This window comes from Bombina bombina, chromosome 1 (assembly GCF_027579735.1).
Source record: "Bombina bombina isolate aBomBom1 chromosome 1, aBomBom1.pri, whole genome shotgun sequence".
NCBI lineage: Eukaryota > Metazoa > Chordata > Amphibia > Anura > Bombinatoridae > Bombina > Bombina bombina.
The window spans coordinates 1,561,398,384-1,561,413,449 of NC_069499.1; the positions used below are offsets into that span (position 1 = coordinate 1,561,398,384).

Sequence of the window (15,066 nt, forward strand, 5' to 3'; positions counted from 1 at the left end):
TCCACTTACGTAAATTGCGTATCCTCTTTTTTCAATGGGACTTGCATAGTGCCGGTATTACGCGTCTGCCAAAAAGTGAGCGGTAGACCCTCTCCTGTCAAGACTGGTACCGTATTTAAAAAGTCAGTAGTTAAGAGTTTTACACTACAAAGCCGTAGCATAAAACTCTTAACTAAAGTGCTAAAAAGTACATTAACACCCATAAACTACATATTAACCCCTAAACCGAGGCCCTCCCACATCGCAAACACTAAAATAATTTTTTTAACCCCTAATCTGCCGAACCGGACATCGCCGGCACTATAATAAATATATTAACCCCTAAACCTCCGCACTCCCGCCCCGCAAACACTAGTTAAATATTATTAACCACCTACCTACATTTAGTAACCCCTAATCTGCCGCCCCCACTATATTAAAGCTATTAACCCCTAAATCTAAGTCTAATCCTAACACCCCCTAACTTAAATATAATTAAAATAAATCTAACTCAAAATTCCTATCATTAACTAAATAATTCCTATTTAAAACTAAATACTTACCTGTAAAATAAACCCTAAGCTAGCTACAATATAACTAATAGTTACATTGTAGCTATCTTAGGGTTTATTTTTATTTTAGTTTGTATTTATTTTAACTAGGTAGAATAGTTAGTAAATAGTTATTAACTATTTAATAACGACCTAGCTAAAATAAATACAAAAGTACCTGTAAAATAAAACCTAACCTAAATTACAATTACACCTAACACTACACTATAATTAAATAAATTAACTAAATTAAATACAATTAAATAAATTACATACAATTAGCTAAATTAAATTAAATTATCTAAAAGTACAAAAAACAAACAAACAAACAAACACTAAATTACAGAAAATAATAAACAAATTACAGATATTTAAACTAATTACACCTAATCTAATAGCCCTATTAAAATGAAAAATGCCCCTCCAAAATAAAAAAAAAAAACCCTAGCCTAAACTAAACTACCAATAGTCCTTAAAAGGGCCTTTGGCGGGGCATTGACCCAAAGTAATCAGCTCTTTTACCTGTAAAAAAAAAAATACAAACAACCCCCCCAACAGTAAAACCCACCACCCACACAACCAACCACCCAAATAAAATACTATCTAAAAAAACCTAAGCTCCCCATTACCCTGAAAAGGGCAGTTAGCTCTTTTGCCGCCCAAAATCCCTAACCTAAAAATAAAACCCACCCAATACACCCTTAAAAAAACCTAACACTAACCCCCTGAAGATCGACTTACCGTGAGACGTCTTCATCCAAGCCGTGCAAAATGGTCCTCTAGACGGGCAGAAGTCTTCATCCAAGCCGGGCAGAAGTGGTCCACCAGACGGGCAGAAGTCTTCATCCAGACGGCATCTTTTATCTTCATCCATCTGGCGCGGGTCCATCTTCAAGACATCCGACGCGGAGCATCCTCTTCATCCGACGACTAACACAGAATGAAGGTACCTTTAAGTGACGTCATCCAAGATGGCGTCCCTTAGATTCCGATTGGCTGATAGAATTCTATCAGCCAATCGGAATTAAGGTAGAAAAAATCCTATTGGCTGATCCATTCATTAATTAATAATAAGGGCAGCAACTTTTATTTAAATATGAGGGAGGCGCAGTAAGAATTATGTCCCACAAGTTCCCTTTGCTTAAAAGCCACCAATGCTCTACTGAAGGGATTGAAATGGACTACAGCTACACCCTGGATTAAAAACTTGTACTGCAAATAAAATAATAAAATCTTGATTGAAGAATCTTTCCAGCACCTAACTTTACCACTTCCTTACTCTAACGTAGGCAAAGAGAATGACTGGGGTTGGAGGGAAGGGAGGTGATATTTGGCAGCTTTGCTGTGGAGCTCTTTGTCGCCTCCTGCTGGCCAGGAGGTGAATATCACAATAGTAATTAGATGATCTGTGGACTCACTGTGTCATTAGAAAGAAAAGGATTAAAACTTAATGCAATTAAAATCCCCAAAATGGACTGTTCAATATTCAATGAGTGTTTCACTTCTTAAGCATGCGTGACTAGCACTAAATATCTGTTTTACTTGAGGCCATTGCCCTGGCTCATAACATTGTGACATATCTGCACAAGTAAACCCGTGGCTATTCTGACTCTGCAGCCAAGCCAATTCAGACACTAACACAAAAGATCGCCGCTCCGATCACAACGGTTGGTATAGGAAATAGCCCAAAATGGCGTTGCTCCTCTTACTGTAAAGAAAAAGGAAGGCAGAGACATACCAAGAAAGCATGGAGATGAAGCGCCATAAATCGCACTTCATCCTGACGTTAATAAAGTGCATTTTCTCTGTCACATCCAGAAAATAATTGGGTCCCAGCAGAGATTTAAACCCACATCGCTGTAAATCAAGGAGAAACAGGAAACTCTAAGCTACAGAGGCTCTATACTCATTCAGGCATTGGCATCTATTTATCAAGCCGTCAACCGCAAATACGCTGGAATTCCGCAGCTTATTTGTGGCGAGCCTGATTCCCCTTAGTTATCAAACCATACAGACCGGCAAAAGTAGAATTTTGTGACGTAACATATGATCCGCCGGACTCAGTCCGACACAGATCGATGCTTACGTCACTACAGATGTTCCGAATGCAAATTCTGCACAATCTGACTACTTTTGCTAGTTATCAAATTTCTACCAGGTACGCTCGCCACAATTCTGGCGCAGCATACCTGGTTTTCAATCCGCCGCCCTGAAGGCGGCGGATGCCATAGGAATCAATGGGAGTCGAAAGCAGCGAAAGCTTATGTTCGCTGCTGCCCGATATCCCATTGATTCCTATGGGAGAATAAAGTTATGTTTACACCTAACACCCTAAAATGTACCCCAAGTCTAAACACCCCTAATCTGCCGCCCCCTACACCACCGCCACCTACATTATACTTATTAATCCCTAATCTGTCGCCCCTACACTGCCTCAACCTACATTATACTTATTAACCCCTGATCTGCCGCCCCACCACCGCTGCCACCTACATAAAGTTATTAACCCCTAATCTGCCCCCCTACACCGCCGCCATCTACATTATACTTATTAACCCCGAATCTGCCACCCCCTACACACCCGCCACTATATTAAATTTATTAACCCCTAAATCTAACCCTAACCCTAACACCCCCTAACTTAAATATAATTTAAAAACATCTAAATAAATATTCCTATCATTAAATAAATTATTCCTATTTAAAACTAACTACTTACCTATAAAATAAACCCTAAGATAGCTACAATATAACTAATAATTACATTGTAGCTTGCTTAGGGTTTATTTTTATTTTACAGGCAAGTTTGTATTTATTTTAACTAGGTACAATAGTTAATAAATAGTTATTAACTATTTAATAACTTCCTAGTTAAAATAAATACAAATATACCTGTAAAATAAAACCTAACCTAAGTTACAATTACACCTAACACTACACTATAATTAAATTCCCTAAACTAAATACAATTAAATAAAATTATCTAAAGTACAAAAAACAAACAAACACTAAATTACAGAAAATAATAAACAAATTACAAGATTTTTAAACTAATTACACCTAATCTAATCCCCCTAACAAAATAAAAAAGCCCCCCCCAAAATAAAAAAAGCCCTACCCTACACTAAATTACAAATAGCCCTTAAAAGGGCCTTTTGCTGGGCATTGCCTCAAAGTAATCAGCTCTTTTACCTGTAAAAAAAATTACAACTCCCCAACATTACAACCCACCACCCACACAACCAACCCTACTCTAAAACCCACCCAATACCCCCTTAAAAAAACCTAACACTAACCCCTTGAAGATCACCTTACCGTGAGAAGTGTTCACCCAACTGGGCCGAAGTCCTCAACGAGTCCGGCAGAAGTGGTCCTCCAGACGGGCAGAAGTCTTCATCCATCTGGCGCGGAGCGGGTCCATCTTCAAGACATCCGACGCGGAGCATCCTCTTCTGACGACGTCTTCTTGTTGAATGAAGGTACCTTTAAGTGACGTCTGGATGAAGACTTCTGCCCATCTGGAGGACCACTTCTACCGGATTCGTTGAGGACTTTGGCCCAGTGGTTGGGTGAAGACTGCTCACGGTAAGGTGATCTTCAAGGGGTTAGTGTTAGGTTTTTTAAGGGGGTATTGGGTGGATTTTAGAGTAGGGTTGGTTGTGTGGGTGGTGGGTTTTAATTTTGGGGGGGTGGGGTTTGTACATTTTTTTTACAGGTAAAAGAGCTGATTCTTTTGGGGCAATGCCCCGCAAAAGGCCCTTTTAAGGGCTATTTGTAATTTAGTGTATGGTAGGGCTTTTTTTTATTTTGTGGGGGCTTTTTTTATTTTGTTAGGGGGATTAGATTAGGTGTAATTAGTTTAAAAATCTTGTAATTTGTTTATTATTTTCTGTAATTTAGTGTTTGTTTGATTTTGTACTTTATATAATTTTATTTAATTGTATTTAGTTTAGGGAATTTATTTAATTATAGTGTAGTGTTAGGTGTAATTGTAACTTAGGTTAGGTTTTATTTTACAGGTATATTTGTATTTATTTTTAACTAGGAAGTTATTAAATAGTTAATAACTATTTAATAACTATTGTACCTAGTTAAAATAAATACAAACTTGCCTGTAAAATAAAAATAAACCCTAAGAGTCTATAATGTAACTATTAGTTATATTGTAGCTATCTTAGGGTTTATTTTATAGGTAAGTATTTAGTTTTAAATAGGAATAATTTATTTAATGATAGGAATATTTATTTAGATGTATTTAAATTATATTTAAGTTAGGGGGTGTTAGGGTTAGACTTAGGTTTAGGGGTTATTAAATTTAATATAGTGGCGGCGGTGTAGGGGGGGCAGATTAGGGGTTAATAAATATAATGTAGGTGGCGGCGGTGTAGGGGCGGCAGATTAGGGGTTAATAAGTATAATGTAGGTGGCGGCAGATTAGGGGTTAATAAGTATAATGTAGGTGGCGGCGGTGTAGGGGGCGGCAGATTAGGGGTTAATAAGTATAATGTAGGTGGCGGTGGGCTCTGTGAGTGGCGGTTTAGGGGTTAAACACTTTATTTAGTTGTGGCGGGTCCATGAGCGGCGGTTTAGGGGTTAATACATTTATTAGAGTTGCGGTGGGCTCCGGGAGCGGCGGTATAGGGGTAAACAGTACAGTATAGTGTGGGTGTTTAGTGACAGGGTACCAATAAAGCTGGGAAAAAGCCGAAGAGCAGCAAGATCGATGACTGTTAGTTAACAACAGTCTGCTGTTCATCGCCCTGTACTTGGTGCGTGGCTTTTTGACAGCTTTTTTGGTAATTTTGGAGAACATATTCAGGTCCGCAGCAGCGATGTTAGGCGATCTTAGGCGAGCGTATAGGTGCCGGCGAATGCAAGTAAGTTGACGGCTTGATGCCATTGTATTCTCCTCATAATAATGGTGCCGGTTCGTTTGCAAAAGCGCCCTACTAGCTTAACTGAATATACATAAATACTGAGTGTCAAAAATTGGTTGACTCCTTGCCTTGCAGGAGATTAACCCTTAAGTCCCCACTATCATAAAACATATAGTGCCTGCACGCTGCCAGAAACACCCTTTCTAAGGGGTTTGTGTCCTAAATAAAATACAGGATAATCTTATCCTTAACCCCATCAGTGGCAGCCTTCTAGCCCCAGAAGAACAAAGGCACTTACCTGCATTCTAGCCGTCCGGCAGTCAGACGACTTACAAAGTATGAGAGGATGCCACTCCTCACAGAGACCTGTGTAAAGAGAAAGACAGAGTAAACTTACTCAGGCTTTCTATACCAGGGCAGCAACATGTTAGGAAAACGCAGCAAAGTCCACTTTACAAGTTCCTAATTGCTTTAAAGCTACCACAGCCCTGCTGAAGAGACTAACGTGGAGTACAGCCAAATTGTGATGGAAGATAAAAGCAATCCTGCCCTGACATAAAAAAAAAAAAAAATCTTGATAGAAGAATACTAATCAGGACACCTAATTACTTCACCTCCTCCTTGCACTAGAGGCAAAGAGAATGACTGGAGGTTATGGGAAGGGAAGTGATACTTAACAGCTTTGCTGTGGTGCTCTTTGCCTCCTCTTGCTGGCCAGGAGTGATATTCCCAACAGTAATTGATGATGATCCGTGGATTCACCATGTCATTAGAAATAAATTGACTAAGGCACTCTGGGATAGTGGGAGAGAGCTTAAAGCTCTGTAATGTAGATGTGTTTTTGCCTCCTCTTAGTGAACTGCAGTATTATCCCACATGTAAGGATCTTGTAAAAGAAAGATTGTTCTCTCACACTTTCAGGGTGTCATATTCATGTGTTTATTTTGATTAGGTAGAAATTCCTAGAAGTCATTTCAGGTTTACACCTCTAAGAAATCAGCTATCCCCTAAACATTTACAGACCTATCTTCAGCCATTTTGTCATGTAATATGAGAGTATCCTTCTGGTTTATTCCTGTGGGCAATAACATAAGTGGGAGAGGTTAATGGTGAGAGTGTTCCAATATCTTGGTATTAAGTGTTACTCTCTTCTACTTTTACCCTCTGTCCAGCAACCCAGTCCTGATACAATTACAGTCTTAGAATGTTCCATATTATTTTGGGCTATTATGGGTTAATGGCCATAATTCTGCTTCTTTTAAAGGGACAGTCAACACCAGATTTTTTTGTTGTTTTTAAAGATAGATAATCCCTTAATTACCCATTCCCCAGTTTTGCATAATTAACAAAGTTATATTAATACACATTTTACCTATGTAATTACCTTGTATCTAAGCCTCTGCAGACTGCCCCCTTATTTCAGTAATTTTGACAGACTTGCATTTTAGCCAATCAGTGCTTACTCCTCGATAAATTCATGCGCATGAGATCAATGTTATCTATATGAAACACATGAACTAACGCCCTCTAGTGATGAAAACTGTCAAAATGCAGAGGCGGCCTTCAAGGTCTAATAAATTAGCATATGAACCTCCCTAGGTTTAGCTTTCAACTAAGAATACCAAGAGAACAAAGCAAAATTGGTGATAAAAGTAAATTGGAAAGTTGTTTAAAATTACATGCCCTATTTGAATAATGAAAGTTTGTTTTGGACTTGACTGTCCCTTTAATTTACTTTTAATTATTATTCAGGTCCCTGGATGTGATGTCCCTGGATGTAATTATTATTCAGGTCCCTGGATGTGATGGAGAGTCACATGCTAAAAAGAAAAAGAAAAAAAAACAACACAAATACTATCGGCTAGATTACGAGTTGTGCATTAAGGTAAAAAAAGCAGTGTTAACAGGTCCTAACGCTGCTTTTTTACGACCGGTGCTATTACGAGTCTTGCAGGTATAGGTGTACCACACACTTTTTTGGCCTTATTGCAAACCGACTTACGTAAATTTCGTAAAGCCTTTTTTCTATGGGACTTCCATAGCGCTGGTATTACGAGTTTGTCCTGGGAGGCCAAAAAGTGAGAGGTACACGCTATACCGTCAAGATTCGTAACGCATTCTAAAGTCAGTAGCTATGAGTTTTACACTACAACGCTGTAGCATAAAACTCATAACTAAAGTGTTAAAAAGTACACTATCACCCATAAACTACCTATCAACCCCTAACCCCTAATCTGGCGCTCCGGACATCGCTGCCACTATAATAAACATATTAACCCCTAAACCGTCGCATTCCCTTCTCGCAAACATTAGTTAAATATTATTAACCCCTAATCTGCTGCCCCCAACATCGCCGCCACCTACATTATACTTATTAACCCCATATCTTACACTCCGGACATCGCCGCCACCTACATTGTATTTATTAACTCCTAATCTGCTGCCCCCAACATCGCCGCCACCTACCTACATTTAATAACCCCTAATCTGCTGTCCCCAACGTTCCCACCACTATTCCAAATTTATTAACCCCTAAACCTTAGTCTAACCCTAACACCCCCTAACTTAAATATAATTTAAATAAATCTAAATACAAATTACTATCATTACCTAAATTATTCCTATTTAAAACTAAATACTTACCTATAAAATAAACCCTAAGCTAGCTACAATATAAATTATAGTTACATTGTATCTAGCTTAGGGTTTATTTTTATTTTACAGGCAAGTTTGTATTTATTTTAACTAGGTAGAATAATTACTAAATAGTTATTAACTATTTAATAACTACCTAGCTAAAATAAATACAAATTTACCTGTAAAATAAAACCTAACCTAAGTTACACTAACACCTAACACTACACTACAATTAAATAAATTCCCTACATTAAATACAATTAAATAAAATTAGCTAAATTACACCCCCCCCCACTAAATTACAGAAAATAAAAACAAATTTCAAGATCTTTAAACTAATTACACCTAATCTAAAAGCCCTATCAAAATAAAAAAGCCCACCCAAAATAAAAAAAAACCCTAGCCTAAACTAACAAAAGCCCTTAAAAGGGCCTTTTGCTGGGCATTGCCCAAAATAAATCAGCTCTTTTACCTGTAAAAAAAATACACACAACCCCCCCAACAGTAAAACCCACCACCCACACAACCAACCCCACAAATAAAAGCCTAACTAAAAAAACCTAAGCTCCCCATTGCCCTGAAAAGGGTATTTGGATGGGCATTGCCCTTAAAAGGGCATTTAGCTCTATTGCTGCCCAAAGCCCTAACCTAAAAAATAAATCCACCCAATACACCCTTAAAAAAACACTAACCCCTGAAGATTCATTTACCGGGAGAAGTCTTCATCCAAGCGTCAAAATGTCCTCAACGAAGCCGGCAGAAGTGGTCCTCCTGACAGGCAGAAGTCTTCATCCAGACGGCATCTTCTATCTTCATGCTTCCGACGCAGAGCAGCTCCATCTTCAAGACATCCGGCGCGGATCATCCTCTTCAATCGGCGACTTCTTCGGAATGAATGTACCTTTAAGTGACGTCATCCAAGATAGCGTCCTTTAGATTCCGATGGGCTGATAGAATTCTATCAGCCAATCGGAATTAAGGTAGAAACAATCCTATTGGCTGATGCAATCAGCCAATAGGATTGAACTTTAATCGTATTGGCTGATCCAATCAGCCAATAGGATTGAACTTGCATTCTATTGGCTGATTGGAACAGCCAATAGAATCCCAGCTCAATCCTATTGGCTGATTGCATCAGCCAATAGGATTTTTTCTACCATAATTCCGATTGGCTTATAGAATTCTATCAGCCAATCGGAATCTAAGGGACGCCATCTTGGATGACGTCACTTAAAGAAACATTCATTCCGAAGAAGCCGTCGATTGAAGAGGATGCTCCGCGCCGGATGTCTTGAAGATGGAGCCGAAGGATGAAGATAGAAGATGCCGTCTGGGTGAAGACTTCTGCCTGTCTGGAGGACCACTTCTGCCAGCTTGGATGAAGACATCTTGCCGCTTGGATGAAGACTTCTCCCAGTAAGTGAATCTTCGGGGGTTAGTGTTAGGATTTTTTAAGGGTGTATTGGGTGGGTTTATTTTTAGGTTAGGGCTTTGGGCAGCAATAGAGCTAAATGCCCATCCAAATGCCCTTTTCAGGGCAATGGGGAGCTTAGTTTTTTTTTAGTTATTCTTTTATTTGGGGGGTTGGTTGATGGGTGGTGGGTTTTACTGTTGGGGGGGTTGTGTGTATTTTTTTTACAGGTAAAAGAGCTGTATTCTTTGGGGCAATGCCCTGCAAAAGACCCTTTTAAGGGCTATTGGTAGTTTAGTTTAGGCTAGCGTTTTTATTTTTATTTTGGGTGGGCTTTTTTTATTTTGATAGGGCTATTAGATTAGGTGTAATTAGATTAAAGATCTTGTAATTTGTTTTTTATATTCTGTAATGTAGTGTTGTTTTTTTTTGTAATTTAGCTAATGTTATTTAATTTATTTAATTGTATATAATGTAGGGAATTTATTTAAATGTAGTGTAGTGTTAGATGTTAGTGTAACTTAGGTTAAGTTTTATTTTACAGGTAAATTTGTATTTATTTTAGCTAGGTAGTTATTAAATAGTTAATAACTATTTAGTAATTCTACCTAGTTAAAATAAATACTAACTTGCCTGTTAAATAAAAATAAACCCTAAGCTAGCTACAATGTAACTATTAGTTATATTGTAGCTAGCTAAGGGTTTATTTTATAGGTAAGTACAGGTGGCCCTCGTTTTACAACGGTTCAATTTACACCGTTTCAGAATAACAACCTTTTTTTCCAGTCATGTGACTGCTATTGAAAAGCATTGAGAAGCAGTGCATTTATTAAAATAGCCAGTAGGTGGAGCTGTCCGCTTGTGTTGCAGCAAAGCCAAGCAAGCTGAAATTAATCAGTTTAACCAGACCTGAGCTATCGAGCAGATTTCAAAAGAACAAGATCTTCCTGTCTAAAACTCAGTCCAGATTGGAATGCATAGAAAGAACTGTTTGCAGAAAAATGCAAGTTAAGTCTGTGTTGTGTGATTATTTTATTAGGTTTATAATGCTGTCTAGCATTTAAAGTCTTCATTTCAAAGCTTTTAAAATAATGTATTAGGTGTTATTTATGACAATTTTGAGAGGGGCCTGGAACCTATCTCTCTCACTTACCATTGACTTACATTATAAACTGGGTTTCAATTTACAACGGTTTCGATTTACAACCATTCCTTCTGGAACCTAACCCCAGCGTAAACTGAGGGCTACCTGTACTTAGTTTTAAATAGGAATTATTTAGTTAATGATAGTAATATTTATTTATATTTATTTAAATTATATTTAAGTTAGGGGGTGTTAGGGGTTAATAAATTTAGAATAGTGGCGGCAACGTTGGGGGTGGCAGATTAGGGGCTAATAAATGTAGGTAGGTGGCGGCGACATTGGGGGAGGGAGATTAGGGGTTAATAAATATAATGTAGGTGTCGGCGATGTTGGGGGCAGCAGATTAGGGGTTCATAAGTATAATGTAGGTGGCGGCGATGTCGGGGGCGGCAGATTAGGGGTTAATAAGTATAATGTAGGTGTCGGCGATGTTGGGGCGGCAGATTAGGGGTTAATAAGTGTAAGATTAGGGGTGTTTAGACTCTGGGTTCATGTTAGGTGTAAACATAAATGTGTTTCCCCATAGGAATCAATGGGGCTGCGTTACTGAGATTTATGCTGCTTTTTTGCAGGTGTTAGACTTTTTCTCAGCCGGCTCTCCCTATTGATGTCTATGGGGAAATCGTGCACAAGCACGTACAACCAGCTCACCGCTGACTTAAGCAGCGCTGGTATTGGAGTGCGGTATGGAGCACAATTTTGCTCTACGCTCACTTCTTGCCTGTTAACGCCAGGTTTGTAAAAACCTGTAATACCAGTGCTGCAGGTAAAGTGAGTGGTGAGAATAAACTACACGTTAGCACCGCACCCCTCATAACGCAAGACTCGTAATCTGGCCGAATGTTACTTTTATTTCCAGTTGAACCAGCCTTGAGAAAAGGTCAGTTTAACTCTATATTCCCTATCTCCTATATATCACAACTCAACTGTTCATATTATGCTAAAATATGATGCAGCTCTATAAAACAGTTTTGCAATAAAATAATATTCAGCAGACCTCCAACAGCATTTGCTTTATAGAGACAACATAAGCATTCTTCATGTATGACATTGTCTGTGTATGCTAAGCAAACTTCCAGTTTAGACACTTACTAGGCTTCCCAGGGTTGGGGTCAAGTGGAGGAGCTGCATTAGACAAGCTGTCCATTGAGTTGGGGTGAGTCCACTGAAGAAGGCGAGACTGGGACTGGGTTGTATCTTTCACTGACAAACCACCAGGCACATCCATGCTGTTTACATTCATAGTGGGATTTATTCCAGCAACTGCATGATGGGAGAAGTTAAATATATTAAGTGTGTCCCTCAGAATAGGGCTTTTTACCTATGCACTTTAGATGTAACAAGCTCCAGGCTGAAATTGCAAATTACTGTACTATTCCCTATATCACCCTATGTACAGTTACAATCATAATAACACTATCTAATAAAAACTTAAATTATGCTTACCTGATAATTTTCTTTTCTTCAGATGAAAAGAGTCCACAGCTGCATTCATTACTTTTGGGAAATAAGAACTTGGCCACCAGGAGGAGGCAAATACACCCCAGCCAAAGGCTTAAATATTCCTCCCACTTCCCTCATCCCCCAGTCATTCTGCCGAGGAACAAGGAACAATAGAAGAAATACCAGGGTGAAAAGGTGCAAGAAGAATAAAAATAAGAGACACCCCAAAGAACAAATACGGGTGGGGAGCTGTGGACTCTTTCCATCTGAAGAAAAGAAAATTATAAGGTAAGCATAATTTAAGTTTTTCTTCATAAATGGAAAGAGTCCACAGCTGCATTCAATACTTTTGGGAAAACAATACCCAAGCTATAGAGGACACTGAATGCAAAAACGGGAGGGTACAATAGGCAGCCCATTCTGAGGGCACCAGGCCTGAAAAAAAACAACCCCCGCTTTGTCGGAGCCAGGCAAAAACACTAGACGGAAAAGGCCCCAAGGACATGGACCCGCAGATAGTCCATAGGCCTAACTACAGGGAGTGCAGAATTATTAGGCAAATGAGTATTTTGACCACATCATCCTCTTTATGCATGTTGTCTTACTCCAAGCTGTATAGGCTCGAAAGCCTACTACCAATTAAGCATATTAGGTGATGTGCATCTCTGTAATGAGAAGGGGTGTGGTCTAATGACATCAACACCCTATATCAGGTGTGCATAATTATTAGGCAACTTCCTTTCCTTTGGCAAAATGGGTCAAAAGAAGGACTTGACAGGCTCAGAAAAGTCAAAAATAGTGAGATATCTTGCAGAGGGATGCAGCACTCTTAAAATTGCAAAGCTTCTGAAGCGTGATTATCGAACAATCAAGCATTTCATTCAAAATAGACAACAGGGTCGCAAGAAGCGTGTGGAAAAACCAAGGAGCAAAATAACTGCCCATGAACTGAGAAAAGTCAAGCGTGCAGCTGCCAAGATGCCGCTTGCCACCAGTTTGGCCATATTTCAGAGCTGCAACATCACTGGAGTGCCCAAAAGTACAAGGTGTGCAATACTCAGAGACATGGCCAAGGTAAGAAAGGCTGAAAGACAACCACCACTGAACAAGACACACAAGCTGAAACGTCAAGACTGGGCCAAGAAATATCTCAAGACTGATTTTTCTAAGGTTTTATGGACTGATGAAATGAGAGTGAGTCTTGATGGGCCAGATGGATGGGCCCGTGGCTGGATTGGTAAAGGGCAGAGAGCTCCAGTCCGACTCAGACGCCAGCAAGGTGGAGTACTGGTTTGGGCTGGTATCAACAAAGATGAGCTTGTGGGGCCTTTTCGGGTTGAGGATGGAGTCAAGCTCAACTCCCAGTCCTACTGCCAGTTTCTGGAAGACACCTTCTTCAAGCAGTGGTACAGGAAGAAGTCTGCATCCTTCAAGAAAAACATGATTTTCATGCAGGACAATGCTCCATCACACGCGTCCAAGTACTCCACAGCGTGGCTGGCAAGAAAGGGTATAAAAGAAGAAAATCTAATGACATGGCCTCCTTGTTCACCTGATCTGAACCCCATTGAGAACCTGTGGTCCATCATCAAATGTGAGATTTACAAGGAGGGAAAACAGTACACCTCTCTGAACAGTGTCTGGGAGGCTGTGGTTGCTGCTGCACGCAATGTTGATGGTGAACAGATCAAAACACTCACAGAATCCATGGATGGCAGGCTTTTGAGTGTCCTTGCAAAGAAAGGTGGCTATATTGGTCACTGATTTTTTTTTGTTTTGTTTTTGAATGTCAGAAATGTATATTTGTGAATGTTGAGATGTTATATTGGTTTCACTGGTAAAAATAAATAATTGAAATGGGTATATATTTGTTTTTTTGTTAAGTTGCCTAATAATTATGCACAGTAATAGTCACCTGCACACACAGATATCCCCCTAAAATAGCTATAACTAAAAACAAACTAAAAACTACTTCCAAAACTATTCAGCTTTGATATTAATTAGTTTTTTGGGTTCATTGAGAACATGGTTGTTGTTCGATAATAAAATTAATCCTCAAAAATACAACTTGCCTAATAATTCTGCACTCCCTGTAGAGATCGCAAAGCAGACTCACTGAGCCAACACTCCTCCAGGAGAATTGTCGCCCCCCACACAACCCTTAATAGTACAGTACCAAAATCCCCGAAAGGGAGAGGACAAGGGTGAACCAAAGGGGTACCCAAAAGGTACAGCAAAATCCAATAACGGAAAAGCCCCCTTCAAAAGAAGGCCAAGTCCACAGAGACCCGAATGGATCACAAGGGGAGACGACGCCCAATCCACAAGGAGCAACCGAGCATCACCAAGGAGAAGAAACATCTCCCAAATATCGTGCAACAGCACTGAAAGAACAGCTGAAGACAAAGTCCTCAAAACGTCAGAACTCAGAGACTGAGCAAACAGAAAAATTACAAGTAGCAAACTCAGAAGATAAACATCTGAGTCCAGTAACACGCTGCCATCCGTAGGAAGATACGGAGAAAACACTCTCCGTAAGGAAAAAGTGGCTGAACAAACTAGCAGATTGCCCAACCTCCAAGGCAGAGGACACACTCCAGGCAGATGGAAAGGAACACCTCAAAGAGCAGCCCAATCCCAAAACCAGATAAAAAATCTGTTTCAACCTCCCGAACACAAGAGAGGCCCCTAAAAAAGGAACCACACCTCCGTAAGGAGGACAACGAGCCCCCTGAAGAGGAGAGCGTTGATAAACACCTGCATATAAGACAGGAAGTCTTAGGAAGAACCGAGAGAACACAAGGCCACGTCACTGACAAACATGGAAAGAACCCCTTACAACACCATTGTGCTAGCACACATACCAGACGCAAGAGTGACAACTGAGCAACCGCAAACCTTCAGCTTGCTAGGCAGGAAAGCCCACCATCAGGTCACAATAGTTGGCTGTCTCAAGGGAACTGTATCGTCTGGCACAAGACAAGCCCCAAGAAGCTCTGGCTCTCAGTAAATCTGGCCAAGTTG

General features: G+C 39.7%; 1 protein-coding gene across 1 annotated transcript in view; it reads right to left on the bottom strand.

The window, feature by feature from the left end:
- Positions 1-15,066, bottom strand: part of TNRC6C (trinucleotide repeat containing adaptor 6C) — a 1,532,250-nt gene that overhangs the window by 134,010 nt on the left and 1,383,174 nt on the right. Inside the window, exon 16 of the mRNA XM_053709646.1 lies at positions 11,692-11,862. Within this exon, the coding sequence (XP_053565621.1) occupies positions 11,692-11,862 (171 nt within the window). The remainder of the gene's footprint in view (positions 1-11,691; positions 11,863-15,066) is intronic.